At 40.5% G+C, this 12,644-nt stretch overlaps 1 protein-coding gene across 7 annotated transcripts in view; it reads left to right on the forward strand.

Annotated features, from left to right (window-relative positions):
- The window catches only part of ctnnd2b (catenin (cadherin-associated protein), delta 2b), an 85,193-nt gene that overhangs the window by 57,573 nt on the left and 14,976 nt on the right, over positions 1 to 12,644 (forward strand). For all 7 annotated transcript variants that reach the window (XM_047817753.1, XM_047817767.1, XM_027169279.2 and 4 more), the window contains 3 exons: positions 6,048 to 6,180; positions 6,702 to 6,915; positions 8,026 to 8,209. In XM_047817753.1, coding sequence (XP_047673709.1) covers positions 6,048 to 6,180; positions 6,702 to 6,915; positions 8,026 to 8,209 — 531 coding nt within the window. The remainder of the gene's footprint in view (positions 1 to 6,047; positions 6,181 to 6,701; positions 6,916 to 8,025; positions 8,210 to 12,644) is intronic.

A 12,644-nucleotide genomic window follows, 5' to 3' on the forward strand; every position in this document is an offset into this window, starting at 1 on the left:
AGATTTTTCTTTTGTTTGCTCACTTTGCATTTTGTAAATTGACAGAAATAAACACTCATTATTTATATTTCTGAAAGCATTCTTTGTTTACAGCATTTTTTCACACCTGCCTAAAACATTTGCACAGTACTATATATATATAATTTTTTTTTTTTTTCACAAAACATCACATTGCACTCTTGTCATCTTGTTCTCCATTGTTTCTACCATTTCATATATTAGCATGAGAGTTTTTTAATAAAGTCTCAGCGATTGTCGACTTTATGGACTCTACTATGTTGGAAATGTAATAAATCTGTTCAATCGTGTACAGACACAAGGAACATAAATAGTTCTTCGATTGCGGGTTGGATTTCATATAGTGGACGTTATGATGTTGTTCACTTTGGTGCATTGCAGCTTCCTTTTAATAGTTTTAAATAGATACAAAACATTTGCTTTGACCTTTACCATTTGGAGTAAAGTATTCGTTCTCCACTATACGTACAGTATCATGTTTCAACATTTTGTTTCAAAGGTCAATTGACCGATAATGCACGTATATTTTATAGACGACCTAATTCAGTTTGATTTGTGTAGCTATGGACTTATAACAGTGGACAGAAGAGTCACAAAGCAGCTTTATAGAAATGATTTAAATTCAGGATGTAAATTCTACATCCATTCCTAATGAGCAAGCTAGAGGTGACGGTGGTGCGGAAAAGCTCCTTGATAGGATAGGAGGAAGAAACCAGACTCAAAAGGGAAGCCATCTTCATCTGGGTGACACCAGATTGTAGATAACTTCCCTTGTATAACTGTGCACTATATGGGTAAAATGTGCAATTGTGTAACCAGGAAATTGATTCTACTTCTGTTGAAGTTAACCGCTCACTGTTAGAGACTTGAGTGCAGAACTGATCGTGGCAATTGCAGTTCTAAAGCTATCATATGAATTGCAGTCCGAAGCCATCTTCAGGGTTTCTATCTAAGTGGTACTATCCACAGTATCTGTGTACCTGTATCTCCAGGCTGAAAAAACAAATATACAAATAAATATACAGTATATATATTTTTAACAAATATTATTAATATTCAGATTTCTGCAAGAGACGTTGCCCTGCTCGTTCAACTTCTATATATGCTGTGGGTTCAGAGCAACATGACCTCCGAGTCGATGGCTGAGCACTTCACTTGCACGACTGCCCTGTGGCACTGTTCACACTTGTGCACTAAATGACCCATTGTGTGAGCTTCTGCATCTTAAAGAGGGGTCACGAGTGGGTCAGACCTTCCCAAAACATTTGATTTGCTTCTTCTCCTGCCAACAGACAGTCACAAGGATTCAGCCTCATATTTTGTGTGTCTGTGTGTGTGTCTGTGTGTGTGTCTGTGTGTGTGTCTGTTTGTGTGTCTGTGTGTGTGTCTGTGTGTGTCTGTGTGTGTTTTCCCTGAAGGAATTACAGTACAGTATGTTGGCATCCAGTTTAAGTTATGGTATGTAGACTCAATAGAAATACAAAATATTAAAACAAATACAGATATTCTGATGTGCAGCAGTCAGCAGCAAGTTAGCAAGAGATTTTTATTTCTTGTACCCTGTAATATATACATTTACTGTGCACAATATAGGTCTTAGGAAAGGTTGTGCAGTTAACCTTCAGCATCACCAGATAAAGAGCAGCCACATGCTCATTAGCGTGCTTGTTTCAACGCTGCGCTCACTTCAGCGGCTTCACCACAAGGCACAGCTTCAGCAATTACATGGACTGATAAGCTCACTTCTGTTTACCACGTTAAAGTGTATTCAGCATGTCGCTCAGCATGACAGATCACCCCGAGCTAGTTGTACATTTGTACGACATACAAATATTTTGTTTCCGTCAATCCGCCGTCGAGTGCGTAGTAAATTTTCAGTATGTGCACTCATGGCTTGGAGTGAAATGACAAACCAGATGTCAGCACTATTTACCGAAAGAGATAGAGAAGAGCAAAAATTCACAAATCATCGCCTTGGTAATTCAGCTGTCTATGTGCCTTTTATATCCAGAAAAGGCATGTCTGAGTGGGTCGATGATTCATCGAAACATTTTTTTTTTGTCTTTTCTTTACCCATCTTGGTTCTTTTTCAGCATTTTTTTTCCTTCATTAAGGCTTCATCACAGTTTTGCATCCCCCCATGAGTCCTCCCATCCGGACTGCCTCAGATATACATAGACAGTGTCCTTTGCAAAATATCGCTCCATTAGCTCCATTTCTAATCATCATATTCAGTCTGGCATCTTCCAGGCATGCATAATTTATGATGCTTTTATTTGTCAATTTTTTTCTTTTTTCTTTTTTTTCTTTTTTTTTGCTTTCCCTCATGAAACACAACAGTCAGTGGTCCATGAGAAGCTCAGTCGTACCCTGCCAGTGCCCCACGGGGCTGTTTAGGATGACGGGGATGCAGTTTGGCAGTGGGTATTGTGGTGTTAATGGTTTGGCCATGGGGCTTAAAGATAGGCTCACCTGACTGAATCAGGACAAAAGCCTGAAACAAAGAGCTGCTGCAAACAGGAAAGTTAGTCTCAGCCCAGTGGCTATCCAAACGTTTCGTTAGTTTATGCTGTGGGATTTCAGGCTTCAGGCCTCTGCCTAACCTACAGCTGCACAGGTCCTTCTCTCGTCTCTCCCTCCCTCACTCCCTCCCTCTCTCCCTATGCTTAATTCAAAATATGCTGATAAGAAGTCTTCTTTGTAATTTGTCCATAATTCAGCCAAGGCCAAGATAATTGTGGTTTCAGTCTGGGAGGCTGAAAGGATATGACGTCATCTTCTGGCGCTTCATTCTCCTACCTTATCTTTCGGGAGGTGAGGTAATGGGAGTAGCTTCTACCCTCACACAGAGCACTTGCACATCTGACCACAAGAGAATGAAATCAGCGAGCCTGTAATGAAAAAGTTCACAGTCCTCTGTAAGACACCATTTCTCAGCCAAAGTGGTCCCTGGCCTCCAAAGAGGAATGCCATCACGGTGGGTCTGTGTTCCCACATGACATTTGATTATTCATGCATGGTTCATCTTTCCTTTCCAGCCAGTAGCAGAGCCTGGATTGATGGTGCTGGGAATAGAGGAGTAGCTTTAATTCAGGACTTAATTGGTGAAATAAGGCATTTAATGCATTTATGGTAGAGAGAAAGAGAGAAGGGGGTATAAGAGAGAGAGGAACAAGAGAGTAGTCTTGCATCACATTTCTGTTCATGTTTGTGTGTCTCTCTGTTTGGCTCCTCTGCTTTGAGATGACTCAGCAGTCTGCTTTATCAGTATTAGACAGTGAATACAGCTAGACATTGCCGCTATTTTGTCTTTAACAAGTTACAAGTCAGTCTATTTTAAATCATTGTATGTTTGGACCACTCTTCCACCTTCGGGAGCGTTATCCTCACCATCCTGTCCACGGGAAGAAAATGATCACCTCAGATGATACTGATGATAGTGACGATGATGATGATTACTCTGGCTTGTGACCTTTAGAATTGGAAGAAAAAGGAAAAGGTCAGCAATAACGAGGGTGCCATTGTAAAAGATCTCGGGTCTCGAATCATATATAATATACAATCAGGCATGAATACCATAGTGAAGTGATGGCGCTTGGCGGAAGCATACAGTAAGTGTTCCTCGTAAAGGAATACAGCAGCGTAATGCAGGGTAGGTTTTATTCAAAGCACAGTTCATTCACATAGTCATTTTACGTAGCTAGTTTACTCAGAGCATCTTTATGAGACAATAATAACCCACCCACACCAGTACCGATGTCTGTCTGGAGACCATCTGCTATTTTGTTCTCTATTTTTTACTCTAAATAATAATTTGACTCATTTTATTTAACTAGAACACAGTGTGATTGGGTACTTTACCAGCAGGGAAATTGCTAATAGTTAATAGCAGGTGGTAATTAGAGAAATGATACTACTTTACACAGTGCAGTACTATAAATAAGAGCAATAAATAAAAAAAGAAATGGGTAGCTTTCTTTAAATTTTGTACGTTTGCCTCGCCTTCAGGGTTTGATTACCGCCTCTGCTCTGTGTGCAGTGGTTTGCAAGTTCTATCTGTGCTTCAGGGGTTTATTTTCCCAGTACACAGATATGCATTGGTCATGTGTGGGAATGGTTTTGTGTGTGATTGTGTTGGGTCCCCCGCCTCGAGTCCCCGAGATAGACTCCATCTTCCTCACTACCCTGTTTAAATTGTACAAAAAAATGCATGGATAGGTGGATGGATGGATCACATTTTATTGATGTACGTCAAAGATAGTACATAAACCTTTAATGTACAGTGTAAGAGCCCAAAACTGTACGCATCCTGTACTTTTACCACATATAAAGCGAGGACTGGGCTTGTGCGGTACAATGCAGTGTAAAAATATCAAGAAAGTAGTCAAACCCATGCATTACAGCTCAGCAGTTACATCCAACCAGTGTACTGAACCTTGCATCCCATAAATAAGCTGACCATATGTACGCTCTGTAGCAGTTGAACTTTAAAGAACTGCTGTTGCGGTAAGCTACAGTCTGAAATATTGTATTTTGTAGTGTCCGTAGCTAGAAACCATGACCATTTACACTAGAATTTGCATTGAACTGCATTATAAATAATGGTTAGAAGAAAAAAAAAGCCCCTGTGACCCCATCCTGTCCCACCCTTTCAATTAAAGTGTGTTTGTTCCACCTACTCTGACATGCTAGTATGCCTCCATTAGGTTGCATACAATATCTTCACTAATAAGATCTAAGAGCATGCGGCACTCACCTCAGATCAAAACCCTGGCTGCTTATCACAGTGTGTGATTCTGTGTACATGACCAACGCTGCAGGGTCTCAATCCTGATTTACATAGCTCATTATAGCCCAAGGCTGGCAAATAGAGAGTAGAGAAGGGAGTTGTTCATCCTGCATGTCTTTTTTTTGACCTGTTCCCAATAGATCATTTGTCCTTTATGGCTGTAGTTGAGCACTCAGAGTTATATTGTTAGACGGCAGTGAAATGGGACGTACTACACTAGAGCTCTCCCCAGGCTCCTGTTAGCTGGTAGTCCAACTTGGGTTTTCCTGCAACCTCACAGCCTCTGTATCGAACCAGACGTTACTCCTACTTTATCCTCGATCTGTCCCTGATCGATGAACGACTGTCGTTCCTTTAGGTTCTTTTGCCTTCTCGTGATTTCCTTCTACCAGTTCTCTCCAGATTTCTGCACCTATCATTTACTTTGATCAGCACCAAAATGAAAGCGGCTGACCTGCTTTAAGACAAAGAGAGAATGAACATATAAAGATGCCCTGTCCTGTTGGTTTACAGCATGTGTGTTTCTCTCAGCAGATGTCAGGGTAGCATGCTGCCGTTGTCTTTGCAGCATGCAGCCTGTTCCCGTTTGAGTGGTTCAGCATAAGCAGCATTCTGTGCTGCATCATTAGCACCCTGTGCATGAAGCACCAGTCAGAGGCTCAGCCACCTCCAGGCTGCTGTGGGAAATGATAAGTCTAGCAATGGCATGGAGCAATCATCCAGGCTAGAGCAATCACCAGTGATGGAGGCTGTCATTGCTGGGAGGATGTTAGACCATATATTTTATATATGTATTATATCATATTTAAAAAAAAATAAATCGTGGCACAAATGTACTATACCGAATATGTCTGGCATATTTAAGTTACTCACGTCTTTATTTCTGTCTTTGATTGTGTTACCCAAACTCATTCAATTCCATGTTCACAGCTAAATTAATTTTGTTGCTTAAAACCATTCCCTTATCAGTTTATTTGGCTTTTTTGTTTTGTTTTGTTTTGTTTTGTTTGTTTTTTTTGTGCTAGCTAGCAGCTGAAGGTACCTTGAGATGCAGAAGCGAGGATAAGATTGTCCTTTGCTGTGCAATCCTTAAAAGAGAAATGTTCCGTCACTTTCTGTCACAGTAATGTTTTCCATATCTGAGCACAGAGCTTTTAATATTATTGCTTCTTTTTAATGATGTGGAATCCCTCCACCCTGTGTAGACTGTGTGTTTGTGTATGTGTGTGTTCCCGTTCAGAGAGTTTGGCTGGAGGGATCCCGAGCTGCCCGAAGTGATCCAAATGCTACAACACCAGTTCCCATCTGTGCAGTCTAACGCTGCAGCCTACCTGCAGCATCTGTGCTTCGGAGACAATAAGATCAAATCCGAGGTAAAGCACTCACCCACATACGCCAGACAGCGTGCTCTGATTTCTTCCCCCGCATAAATTTCAGAACAACTGACTGTGAAACGTGGTCAGTTTAAATATTATTTGATAGAGACGCTGCCTCTATGATTATGTATGTAGCAGCTAGCTTCACAAGCCATTTGATCAGGTCAACCTACCATTATAGTAGGTTGTTTTTTAGAGATACAGTTACCGATTGATGGCCGTCTGTTTTTATGCAGTTTATCACTAGGAAGGGATCACTGTGGGAGCTATTATTTGATTGGTGGATCATTCTCGAAACAGCAGTGACACAGAAAATAGTGTGTGTGGTGTTAGTACAAGTATATCAGGCACAGCCGTCAGAAAAAAAAAACAGTCTGATAGACTTGTAGCAGAATTCTCTGAGGATATATAAAAACTGTCCCACAGATAAACAGTCACAGCTTGAATTAGATGGATAAATGGTCAGGTACAAAAACAGTAGTAATAGCAAGTTTATATCGTTGTGCTGTTTGCTGTAGATACGAAGACAGGGGGGCATCCAACTCCTGGTAGACCTGCTGGATCACCGGATGAGTGATGTGCACCGCAGCGCTTGTGGTGCTCTGAGGAACTTGGTGTACGGCAAAGCCAACGACGATAACAAGATCGCACTGAAGAACTGCGGGGGCATCCCAGCCCTGGTGCGCCTCCTTCGCAAAACCACAGATGTGGAGATCAGAGAGCTGCTCACAGGTAGTTTTTCTATCTCAAATCTCTCAGTCCTCTATATCACCATGTATTTATGCCTGATTTGTTCATTAGCTCTCAGTGAATTATCTTCTTGCTGTACCTGAACAGTGCAACTGTTAGATGCATAGTTAATTACTGAGAGATAATGAATGTACTTACTGTAACATCATACCATGTGGCGGCTCTTCTCCTAATATGTAAGAAATAGGCGTTTTTGTTAAATCTTTGTTTAAGGATTGAAATTAGAGGCCAGTCTTAAGGAGCCCCTCTTTAAGACATGTGAGAATTATTTTTCTAGTGTAGACATTTCATAAATATCAAGCAGAAAATTTAGGAAATACTTTCATAAGAGAACATCATTCACAAGGGTTTAACACAGGCAGTTATCAACATGTTCATCAACATAATAATAAAGTTCAGAGCAACATTCAAAACACTTCAAATTGATAGAGGCAAAATGCATCTGAGCCAAAGGGTTGTGTTTCATTAAAAATCCCACTGTGTAAAATTTGTTGCCAACATGACACCAACATGACACCTTTTTATATACCATTTTAGTCTTTTTACAGCCTGTCGGGAGCTTTTCAAACAATCAGTGCTTTGAGCACCAAATTTAGAAAAAGTTCACCTCCAAAAGTACTGGAACGGCAAGGGAACTCCTTCTGTTTTTGCTATACCATATTCATCTTTTCCGTTCAGAAGTTGAATGAGATGGTAGATCAGATTAAACAACTTCGAAGGTATTATACTTCCCAGGTATTTCCTCTTAGATTGAGTATTTATTTAAGCATTATAGATTGAGAACAGTTAATAGCTTTGAATGTCTGCAGTTGGTTTGTGGACTCAGTTTCACCTGCGAAGCCTTCACCAATGGTGCAATGTTGCCAAGTTGTTTAACACATTTCTTTCTACCAGGAAATGAGGCCAAAATTTTAAATAATCGTATCATATTCATCTTTTGATGTCAAACCCAGTTGTCTTAAGTGTATAGCAAAAACAATAGATCTGTTCCAGTACTTTTGGAGGGGACTGGATGTTGTTTGTGTTATAGAGGTGAGTTTGTACTGAAGGCCTATTCGACTCATGGGTATTTTGGGGCACGGCTATATGCAGGCGTGCTATGGAACTTGTCCTCGTGTGACGCGTTGAAGATGCCTATAATTCAGGATGCTCTGGCTGTGCTCACCAACACCGTGATTATCCCTCACTCGGGCTGGGATTCCTCCCCACTCCAGGATGAGCGCAAACTGCACCTGCACTCTTCACAAGTGCTCCGCAACGCCACTGGATGCCTCAGGTAGTGTGTTAGAAACACACACACACACACATACATAGATTTTAATGCATCGACATAATTGCAAAATTAACTGAACCTTATCTCAGGTTGCATAATAATGACTGAATCATTTACATTTATGGGATTTGGCAACAGTATTGTGTCGGGAGGAAATACAGCAAAAAGAGCAAGTAGGTCTACAACCGTCATTTGAAGAAAGCTAATGACTACACTGTTCTGACATCTGGGGGAAGTTCATTCCACCACCTAGTTGCCAGAACAAAGAAGAGTCTTGATTCAGACTAGTGGGACTAGGATCTGAGGGAGTGGTGCAGTGAGTGATAAGAGCTTTGAGGTAAGTGGCTGCTGGTCTGTTTCTGGCATCTTTTAAATCTGATGTGGGCAGCTACAGGAAGCCAGTGAAGGGAGCAAAGCAATAGGGTTGTGTGGGAGAACCTTGGAAGGTTGAAAGCAAATCATGCAGCTACATTTTTGGTTCATTTGCAATGGTTGAATTTTGCTCAGATGTACACCTGCCAGGAGCAAGTTCCAGTAGTCCAGTCTCAAGATTACAAAAGACTGAACAATCACATGAGTGGCCTGTGTGGATAAAATTGGCCAAAGCTTTCTGATATGGTAAAGGAGATACTGACAGGGGCGTATCACATTAGCAACATGTGAGGAAATGAACAGTTGCTTATTAATGGTTACACAAAGGGGAGATCAGGGAGTCGTCCATGAAGATTGCAAGATTTTGACCTGGGATGAATCCTCTGGGATGACCAGCACTTTAGTTTTGCTGGAATTACATTTCAGCTGATGGCTGCCATTCATGTCTATATGTCTGCCAGACACGCTGAGTTCTGATCAGCAGTCGTGGTGTCCGAGGGATTGAAGGATAAGATAAATTGAGTGCCATCAGCATAACAGTGGCAAGAGAACCCATGTAACGATAGAACTTTGCCAAGAGAGAAAGTATTCTTACGGAGTATAGAAGAGGACCAAGTAGTGAGCCTTGTGTGACACAAGTGGAGAATCTGCACTGCTCTCCTCCATGCTAGCTGATATGAACGCCCTTCCAGGTAGGAAGCAAACCACTGTTTGCTGTTTTGTGGTAGGTGGGATGTGGTAGCCTAGTGGTTAAGGTGTTGGGCTATCAACTGGAAGGTTGTGAGTTCGATTCCTACGTCCACCAAACTGCCACTGCTGGGTCCCTGAGCAAGGCCCTTAGCCCTCAATTGCTCAGTTGTATAAAAAATGAGATAAAATGTACAGTAAGTCGCTCTGGATAAGGGTGTCTGCTAAATGCTGTAAGGTAATGTTTCATAAATTCTAAGGCTCTTGGAGAATGCTGTAATGTTTTATAAGTTCTAAGGCTCTTGGAGAATGCTAAATGCTGTAATGTAATGTTTTATAAATTCTAAGGCTCTTGGAGCTCTTGGGCAGGAGAATCTTATGATTGACTGTGTCAAACACTGCTGAAAATTCAATGAGGATAAGGACAGATGACGGTTTGTCAGATCACTGATAATGTAGTGATATTTGCCAGGAGCTCTTCTGAGATGGTCTGCAGCATTATGGAAGGGATTGGATCCAGTGGGCAGGTTGTAGGATTGTGGAACAACGTGACTTGTAGGATCTCTTCTCTTGATAGAGTTGAAAAATGTGGCAGTGATCATTTGATTATTACCACAATTCTTTTCAAGTCTCAAATCTGATTGTTCCTTCAATAATTTACTTGAACAGTAATTTCAGCTGCAATTCAAGTTACAAGGCCACATTAATTTGCGTATTGGAATATGTTATTTTTTCTATAGTAACCACTCATTCCAGTGTCACATTTACTGTCTATATGTGACTATTGATTTACCTCATTGTGGAACACTGGCAAGGTTTTGCAGATTCATAGCTTCTCAACATTCTCAACATTGCTATGCACCAGCATAAGATGTACGTAGGTTGTGTGTAATTAGATATCTTCTTATGGAGCTTTTTACTCATGTTTATCCATTGGCTTATTGGATTAGCCGTTGATGTACTATTAGGTGTTGATTTTGGGTGTGTGTAAACATTGTGTACAAGGATCTTCCTTCCTAAAAGCTTTTGTATATTGTGTCTGACAAATGAATTTTTTTACATCCTAGAAATAGTGTGTATTGAATTCTCATTTCACATGTAACATTTGCTCAATAGTGGCTCTAATTTGCTAATGAGATTGGTGGCCTTTTGGAAACATTGCTGCTAAATGTAATTGCTTTGAGTAATTATGTTTCAGTCAGATTTGATCAATTGTTTCAGCACTGAATATTGCGAGGAATCATATAAGTTTATTAATAGTAGGTTGGATATTTGTTCACCAGTTCATTTGTTCACTGAGGTATAGATTTTGTCCATCTAACATATGGAAAAGGGATGTAAAACTTTTACATAAGAAAACCATGAAAAAAAATAGGCATTTTGGTTGTCTTTTGCGTTGTGCACACTAATTGTGCATAATAGTGAACACAATAAAAAAACAAAACAATAAAAATGTCTCCCTAAAAGGGTTTCTGCTTCTGGCTCTTATTGCTTGTCCAGTCTTACCTCTAAGGTGTTGTAATTGGTGAATGGATAATCAGATACATGTGTCGCACCATTATATAGAGATGAAGATTGTGTCAAAATGATGTATACATTGATGGGAAAATTACTATTCATTGTCTATTCCTACTCAATGGCTAAACTGGTAAGATTATTAGCTTAAATAATCACTTTGAACAATGTGCAGAGCCAGATATTAAGACATAAGGGCTAAATAAGGCTCAAAAAGAAGTAGCAGCTCAGTGGTTAAGACTTTTGGCTTCTGATCAGAATATTGTGAGTTTAAATCCCACTGCTGGGCTCTTGAGCAAGAACTTCATCTGCTCAGTTGAATAAATGAGATGAATGTAAGAGGCTATGGGTAAGGGCGTCTGCCAAATGCTATAAATGTATACATCAGGATTTGTCATTTTATTTACCTACTGTAATAAAAGCTGAGATGACACATTGGGAATTGTGTCAGAAAGTGAGAAGATGGTTTACTGCAGATTCAACAGGTTTGTTAGTTTGTTAGTCTGGCTATAAAGGTTGCCAGGTACCAGCACACTGTTCACATTTCTGAGCCACTGCAGGTCTCACACACTATCTATACGAGATCGAGAGGGCTTGTCGCTTCACATTTTTTAAATCTATTTGAAATGTGATGTTTTGCAGAATGATTTAGTTGAAATTCTCCAACACAGATGATTCTGTTCAAATTCAAATTTTATTTGTCACATACACAGACATGCAGTGAGATGCTTTAAGTTTTCGCATATCCCAGGTTATTATGAGCCTGGGGTCAGAGCGCAGGGTCAGCCATAGTACGCCATTCCTGGAGCAGGTGAGGTTAAGGCCCTTGCTCAAGGATCCAACGTTGATGTCTCAGCAGCTTGTGAGCTTGAACCCCCGACCTTCTGATCAGCAACCCGAAGCCTTAACCACTGAACCATCACGTCCCCAATTCACTTAAATGCACTTGATGTTTTTTTGTTTTCTACCTGATGGTGGCCATAAATAGTTTTATAAAAATAGCACATTTCTGTAAGCGGCTTTTATTTGCCGTAACCTCGAGGACAAACAATACTAACTTTGCTTCACTGGATGCGTTTTTGCAATCTCAGTGTTTCTTTCCTCGGCTCTTGGCCGACTCTTTCTCTCCTGAGATCTTCCTCAGCTATTGAATAACAGGCTGAATGCTTTTCTTTTATTTCTTCACCATTGCAACACCTGCATAGATAAGGGTGTGTTTTATGTAAATTGATTTACAGTGTATGAGTATGAATTGGGCATGTCTCATGCATATGTTTTAGATATGTGTGCTTGATCGATTATTCGCCTTCGATTCTCAAATCACAAATCAGTTTTTTTGGTTTCACGAAGCAGCCGCAGGTCCTTTTGCGTGTTGTTCAGCATTCGCAAATGTGCACTTGCTTCTGTGCAGCTTTGATGAATAAGGGCCAATGTGATTATAGCACTGGCACTGGGAATCAATTGGCACTCTGTCAGGCATTTTGCTGCTGATATATGAGGGCTGCCCTTGTGTATGTGGCCAGAATAGCCTGTCTACAAAGAATAATGAGATCACAGCCAGTGCATTTGCCTGCTTCGGCATTTTTGGGGAGGGGGGTTTATTAGTTTTAGCCATATGGTCCATGATTGCATTTTTGATGCATCATCATCTATAATGCATTAGGCATGTGCACTTTTTAACATTCTGGGGCATGTATAGTGTTTCTTTTTATATTGACATTTCTTCTCCTCACACAGTTTACAGATAAGATACTTTCACATATAACCTTGCACTCCACTTAGCCTTATTAACAAATCTGTCACTGAGCATAGCACAGAAGGATCGCACTCAGCTTTGAGGCAGCTGGACGGTAGCACAGGAAGT

This window comes from Tachysurus fulvidraco, chromosome 1 (genome assembly GCF_022655615.1).
Source record: "Tachysurus fulvidraco isolate hzauxx_2018 chromosome 1, HZAU_PFXX_2.0, whole genome shotgun sequence".
Classification (NCBI taxonomy): domain Eukaryota; kingdom Metazoa; phylum Chordata; class Actinopteri; order Siluriformes; family Bagridae; genus Tachysurus; species Tachysurus fulvidraco.